Source organism: Doryrhamphus excisus, chromosome 8 (assembly GCF_030265055.1).
Source record: "Doryrhamphus excisus isolate RoL2022-K1 chromosome 8, RoL_Dexc_1.0, whole genome shotgun sequence".
Lineage (NCBI taxonomy): Eukaryota > Metazoa > Chordata > Actinopteri > Syngnathiformes > Syngnathidae > Doryrhamphus > Doryrhamphus excisus.
In genome coordinates this window covers 19,278,916-19,286,423 of record NC_080473.1, presented here as the reverse complement: position 1 = coordinate 19,286,423, position 7,508 = coordinate 19,278,916, and the positions used below count along the sequence as shown (strand labels likewise).

Below are 7,508 nucleotides of genomic sequence, written 5' to 3'. Positions count from 1 at the left end.
CATATGAATAAATATATCACATTTGCCCTATAATACCGACTTGCACACAGACCCACATTTTATCAGCATTCTAACGACCTAAAAACCACAACAATAATTCTACTTTCAAAGTTGGATGTCTTTGTCGGCTGTTAGGGGCAAGAGAGTGGCGTTTCTTGGATGAGGGTCCCAGGACCAGCTCAGAGTGTCGGCCTGTCAATGGGCAACTGGCGCACACAAAGAAGCGACCTCTAAGGGGACAATTGTGACAGGAAGTGAGCGAGGAAGGGGTCTTTCTCTTAACAGGAAACCTGGCAAACACATTGAGTCTGAGACAGTAGCGCCAGAAGGTTCATTGTAAGATAACACACACACAAACAAGTCCTTCAAGGACAGGAGTGGTATTTTGTCTGAAGAACGAAAGCAACACGAGTGCACTTTCATTTGGGTTTCCTACGTTTGGCCAACTTCCTGCGGATAAGAAAGCAGAATTGGATATGTAACTTCTTCCTTCTTCTGAAATAATGTGTTTTCCCCCATCACTGCCTGATATGCTTATCCTCTCGTGCTCCACAGTGTCACACAGCTGAGAGAGCCACGAGAAGAAGGTAAGAACATGATTTCATTCATGTCATCTTCTGGGGAAAAGACTATTCAATAGATTTTCATATTTCTTATCCTGAGTTTCTTATATTCTTACAGTCTTCTTCACTTAAAGACAAAAGTTCTGAACCAAATAGTTCAACTGTCCAGTCAACTCCTTGGTGAATCTTGGGTGTTTCCATCTCCGTGTACAGTCGTGGTTAAAAGTTGTTGTTGGTTTTCACAAAGATAGCTGCTTCGGTGTCTTTCGATGTTTATGTTATTATGTATTATGAAAAAGTAAAAATAAAAAAAAATAAAATTATTATTTTTTTTAAATTAAAAAAATAAAAATTAAAAAAAATACAAAAATTTAATTTAAATTTTTTTTAAAAAAATGTAAAAAAATTTAATAAAATTAAAAAATTTTAATAAAATTAAAAAAAAATTTAAATTAACTATATTAGGAAAGCAGGAAGTGAACAAATGTAACAGTTATTGATTGAAAAAGTACCAGATGGAGGGGTAGGATTTAATAAGCTTTGCTTCTTCCTACTCCTTTTGGACATGTGGAACTGTCAACTGATTATGTGATGCATTCAATTGTAATCTGATGCATGCTCAAATGAAATAAAACCATTACCATTACCATTACCATTACCATTACCATGTTGTTCCCCAAGCCACCCTGTTATGACATGTGTCTTTGGAAAAGGCATTGTCCACCACTAAAGTGATCTTGGATGGTTGGGAGAAGTTGCTTTGGCACATTCTTTATTCATGGATGTGTTCGTAGGCAAAATAGTGAGTGAGCTGAGAAGCAACCCCACACATGAATGATCTCAGGACTGATGGTAGCAATCACCTTTTTTTCCGGCCAAGCTTTTTTTCTGGATGCAGAAAAGGTCTTCAGAAGTCCAATACGTATATCTTTTGCTGAATAGCAGTTTTTCCTTGATGCCCTTCTCTGCAGCAACCAAACGTCCAGAAGTCTTTGCCCCTACACTCACACCTGTCTGCTACCATTACAGCATAAGAGCTGGACTGGTGGTGCCCCTTCACAGCGGTCCATGTGCAGTCAGCTCTGCTGAGCATAGTGGAGCTCTACTCATCCATGAATCATCCATGAGGGCATTTAAAATGCTAATGTTTTATTAATTACTGCTCATTACACTTACGCCTCATTCGGACTCACTTACCTGTTAGTGTGTCAGAACATGTGATGGAAGAACGAGGTGTGATAAATTAAACAAGTACAACTAACTGCGAGATAAAATGTGGAAGCTGGAGCCAAGTCCAGATGGAATTATTACACTGGCTAGACTTTGGTAGGCTCTGGCCGAGATAAAATTAAACAATGATTTTATTCTGATGAAGCGATGGCCAATTTAAATCGATAACCCAATAATCAAGTTTATTTGTAGTTCTAATAATTTTGTTCTATTTTGTTTAATAGTAAGGCTGCACGGCTGTCAAGTGGTTAGCGTGCAGACCTCACAGCTAGGAGACCAGGGTTCAATTCCACCTTCGGCCATCTCTGTGTGGAGTTTGCATGTTCTCCCCATGGGTTTTCTTCGGGTACTCCAGTTTCCTCCCACATTCCAAAAACATGCTAGGTTAATTGGTGACTCCAAATTGTCCATAGGTATGAATGTGAGTGTGAATGGTTGTTTGTCTATATGTGCCCTGTGATTGGCTGGGATAGGCTCCAGCACCCCCGCGACCCTCATGAGGATAAGCGGTAGAAAATGAATGAATTAATGAATTATACAGATAATGGAATAATAATGGACCTCGCCCAAAGACAGCTGGGATAGGCTCCAGCACCCCCGCGACCCTCGTGAGGAAAAGCGGTAAAAAATGAATGAATGTTTAATCGTAGTAATGTCATATTTGGTGAGGACAAATCGACATTGAGAAGCAGAAAGTTATTGATATTGATATCGGTTTCGAATTTTCATGCATCCCTAGTCTAATTTAATGTTGTTTCCAATTCCAGATCTTCTTGCTTAGCTATCGTCTATAGCGTTGTTCTTGAATGTGGATGAATCATATTGCATCATGCTTGTGCCCCTGTGCCTGTCATTTTCCTTGAGACATAAGATGTATATTCATAAAATGACAGACTAACACTGGTATGCTGGCATTTAAGCAAAAAAAAAAAAAAAACACTGGATTGTTTTTTAGCGTCATATCTTCAGTTGCCAGAGCTTCCTGTGTTATTCTAAGCAGCAGCCAAAGAACACAGATACCGAAACACACAGCGAATGGAGAAAGATGACTTACCATGTGAATATTCTCTGCAAATAATGTACTTCATAGTTTCTCCACTATTCAAATATCACACAGAAAGCATCGTATCACTAGAAATTTCTAAACAACTTCAGTTGCAAATATGAAAATTGTAAATACATGGTGTTATGTAAAATAACCATTGTTGTGTGTTGTGGAATCGTTATTTGGCATCTTGGCTTTGAACGTCAAAGGAAGTGGGACGGGTCACCACCATACAACAACTACAACATTTCAAACTGTATTTTATTGTATTTTTCAAATAAAATCATAGCCCATATTTCCGAAATTGACATTCATGACAAATATATTTTTAAGTCTAGTTTCCCGGGCCTGATACAGCTCTGTGGGCGGGGCCAAACCAGAAAAGGAGATGTCACAAGATTAGAATTCAGCCTTAAATTGGCGGCACCGCTGTAAATACCAGAATGTTTCCACAGCTTTTACAGTGGAATTTAGGGTAGTGTTTTGACACAATTATCATCTCATTGACTGCTGTTCTATCATCTTTCTTTCATTCTCATTATGCAATCCTTCTCTCTTTTGTTATAGCCCTGAAGATGAACACTTCGCTGACTAATGCCTCCACTTGTGTTTGGGATACAAGCCTGACAGAGGCGGTGATGCCCTGGCTCTACAGCATCATCTTTATAGTCTCCCTGGTACTGAATTCCATAGCTGCATGGATTTTCTTCAACATTCCCAGCACGTCAACGTTTGTGGTGTTTTTAAAGCATGTGGTGAGGTTTTTTTTTTTATTTTTATATCAAACCCTGTTTTGTGTGTGAGAATTGTCATAAAGCGCTAACACGGTATCTTTGAACTGAACAGGTAGTGGCTGACTTGTTGATGACGTTCACCATGCCGGTGAAGATTCTAAGTGATTTCGGCGTGGGTTCGGGTCAACTGAGGGCCATCCACTGCCGTTACACTGCCGTCATCTTCTACATGACCATGTACATCAGCATCACCTTGCTGGGTCTCATCAGCCTGGACCGCTACCTGAAGATAGTCCGGCCCTTTGGGAAGGGCATCCTGCAACGGGTGCGGGTCGGTCAAGTGATCAGCGTCGTCGTCTGGATCGTTATGTGGATTTCGACCTTCCCCAATATGATTCTTAGCAACAAGCCACCACGCTACTCTAAAGGCCGAGTCAAGTGCGCCTCCATGAAGAGCGACCTGGGCCTGAAATGGCATGAAGGACTGGGCTACTTCTGTCAGGTATCTCATTTAAAATGGCTCGTCAAGTACATATTTTTCCAATTGAGACCTAGAAGTCATACTTATTTATTATTACACTTATAATACTAGACTGTATGATCTTAATGCAAAACTTCAAATGTTTAAAAGGGACCCATTATGCTCATTTTTCCACCCTTTGTATTGAGTTGTGGTCTTCTATAGAGCAGCTACACACAATAACCCACACAGATTAGATCTTCCAGAATCTGCACCTATTCAAGCTTTATTTCCTTTGATTTGTGCTTCCTACCAAAACGGTCTTTTAATTTATTCCCAATTTATGCCCACTCTGCTGTGGTTAGTCACACATCCAAAGTGCTGCTTAACTATGAATCATATAGGGAAGTCCGCCCCTCTGTGACATCACAAAGGGGCAGTTTTACCACGCCTTTTGAAACCGAGCCTTTTGTGCCATCCTAAACTTCTTTTCGGGCTCACTTCCAAATGCGCAAACCTCATTATCTGAAATGTTTAACACGAGAATACAACATTCTAACTACATTTATAGGTCAGAAATGTGGGAAAAGCATAATAGGTAAATAATCTTTAAATAATCTTTTTATAGATTATGTTGTTTGAAAAAAACATGTTTTTTGGAATGTTATCACTTTATTTCCAATAATATTATCACTATTTTCCCCAACTTTATTTTCCAAAAAATTACATTACATGATTTCTCATAATAATACAACTTTAAAAAATGACATTTTTTTCTTTAATATATCACATCTTTGTCACTAAAATTACATTTTTTCCCCTCATAATATTACATTTATTCTTGCAAAATTGCCACTTTTTTCTGTCAGAATCCAACTTTTTTCTCATGATGTTTTGACTTCATTGTCGTAAAACTACAGCTGTTCTTTTCAATGTTCTGACTATTTCAACTTATCTTTAACATTCTTGTCTAATAATTATGACTTTATTCCCATTTATTCTTGTGACATTATAACATTTTCCGCAACCTAATTTTCCCCAAATGTTATTATTTTGGGATGTTATTATTCCTCAGTATTATTATGACTTTATTCATGTACAGTTTCAATTTAGTGTTAGATTACAGCTTTTTAAATTATTTTGTAAATTATATTTTAAGATTGAGTGTGAATGGTTGTTTGTCTATATGTGCCCTGTGATTGGCTGGTGAAAGTCCGGGGTGTATCCCGCCTTGAAAATGAATGAATGAATATTTTAAGATTGTTTTTATTAGCATATATCAATGATTTATTGATAATGTTCACATTTTCCTCCAGATGGTCTTCTGGGGAACGCTGGCCTTGATGGTGTTCTGCTACACGTTCATCAGCAAGACGGTCTACGACTCCTACAAAGCCTCAAAAAGCAGCTCTGTGGTAGCCAGTCGCAGAACCAACGGCAAAGTCTTCGTGGTGGTGGCCGTGTTCTTCTTCAGCTACGCCCCCTACCACTTTGTACGCGTCCCCTACACCCTGTCCCAGACCCGCACCCTGAGTCAGCCTCCCTGCTGGGAACAGAAGGCGCTGTACTACACCAAACAGATCACACTGTGGATGTCGGCCTGTAACGTGTGTCTGGACCCGCTCATTTACGTCTTCCTGTGTAAAATGTTCAGGAAAAAACTCACAGATACGATCAGCCGCAAGCCTCCCCAGAAGGCGGAATCCGCCGCTGCCACTGCCACGACCACGACCACGCAGCTGTAGGTGCACACCAACTGACGGGCAAACGGTGACACGCTAATATGACGCATCGGGACTCAAAATCAAAATCACTTCATCAACTTTCATGCTCGGAAGGTGATTGAAAAAATGCACTTCTGATACAACTGCCGCTTTTGACAGCATCTATGTATATACTTCACATTCACCCCTCACGTTTCAGCAACCAAGGTTGTTAAAGTATTACAGTATACTAGTCAGTGTACAGCTTCTATAGACTTACTATCCACTGAAAATGACTGTTATTGTCAAAACCGGGGGTGTCCATTTCCATTGAGGGCCACATAGTGGAAAATAAAAGGATGCAACTTTGCCACTTTGATATTTTGTAAAGCAACACATGTACAGTAGATGTACATGTACTTTAGATATGCTAAGAAATGACAGAATGTATACTTCAAGAAGGTGAAAAAGCCAATTATAGTATCAGCTTTGTTCTTTTTTCCATTTCATATAATATTTTTTCTCCATCATTTAAAATCTAAGCGACTAAAATGACATTATTTATCCTCATAATATTATGAGGTTTGCTGTTTTTTTTTTTGAAAGTTTGTAACTTTGTTCTTGATTTTTTTTCTAATTATTATGAATTTATTCCTACAATATTTTGACTTATATTTTGACAATATTTTGATAAGTGAAATACATGCACTGTTCCTTGCTTTATTATAATAAATAAATTAAATGTATTTCTTAATACTGTTGAATTTGGTATACCGATGTTATTCTGGAGTTGTTATTGTTGACCTCAAATCTTAAATTTCCTTTTTGTCGAGGTGTTTTAATCTTAATATTTGTCTTTGGCAACAAGTGCCTAATTTTGCCTAATTTTGCCTAGATTTTGCAGTTTTATTCCTATTCCTTAGATGTTAGCCAGACAGTGGAACTTATGTATCGATGTTGCTCACATCCATCCTCTTTGGCTGCAGAAAATCTACATCTACAGTTAAATCAATCTACATCACCTTGTTCTCTGTACAGCTGCACTGGCATGAGACCTGTGTGTAGGTCAGTGAATACCCTATTTAACTCCTCAACCTTTTGGACAGCCTTCTCAGAATAGCTGCAAAAGGTGTATGACATCATATTGAACAGTATATATGTTCCGGCTGCTCTGTTCTTATCATATTTTTACCATTGACAAAATATGATTTCTTGATTGACTTTGACTTTGTGAACAGCTACCACTCATGTTGCGGTTTATGACGTTTATGACACAAATCAACAGCTGGTGGAACAATGTGTGGTGACATTTCCTTCCTGCTTAAAAATGTAAACGTGCCTGTATAAACCACCATGGTCAGGAGGCTGTACTTCATGAGAAAGCTTTACAGAAGCCATGAAACAATAGCCGAAAGCTTTACAGAAGCCATGAAACAATAGCCGAAACTTATAGTCAAGAGTTTGCTGCTTCATCACCACAGTGATATTATCCTACACTTGATGGTCTCAAGGCCAGCAACCACAGAAAACACATTCTTCATGGAGATGTCTTCACATGTATGGTTTAGTAACACTTTGGATTGATATTTACAAAACCCCAAAGTTGGCACGTTATGTAAATTGTAGATAAAAACAGGATAAACCTGTTCAAATTATATTCAATTGAATACACTGCAAAGATACTTAATATACTTAGTTACTTAATGTTTAAACAGGTCCATTATATTTTCTGTTATGTATTTGCAATTTCTGCATGCTTTGTCATTTTAACAC

General features: G+C 38.4%; 1 protein-coding gene across 2 annotated transcripts; it reads left to right on the top strand.

Moving 5' to 3' along the window:
* The first annotated feature begins 302 nt into the window (after nt 1-302).
* On the top strand, nt 303-6,645 carry p2ry13 (purinergic receptor P2Y13). Of its 2 annotated transcripts, XM_058079952.1 has the most exons (5): nt 304-478; nt 556-587; nt 3,406-3,593; nt 3,685-4,074; nt 5,349-6,645. In XM_058079952.1, the coding sequence occupies exons 3-5, from the start codon at nt 3,414-3,416 to the stop codon at nt 5,775-5,777; spliced, it is 999 nt and encodes a 332-aa protein (XP_057935935.1). In that variant the 5' UTR covers nt 304-478; nt 556-587; nt 3,406-3,413; the 3' UTR covers nt 5,778-6,645. The 2 variants fall into 2 exon arrangements, with proteins under 2 accessions (XP_057935936.1, XP_057935935.1); XM_058079953.1 differs by having other exon boundaries at nt 303-587.
* Nucleotides 6,646-7,508: the final 863 nt, after the last annotated feature.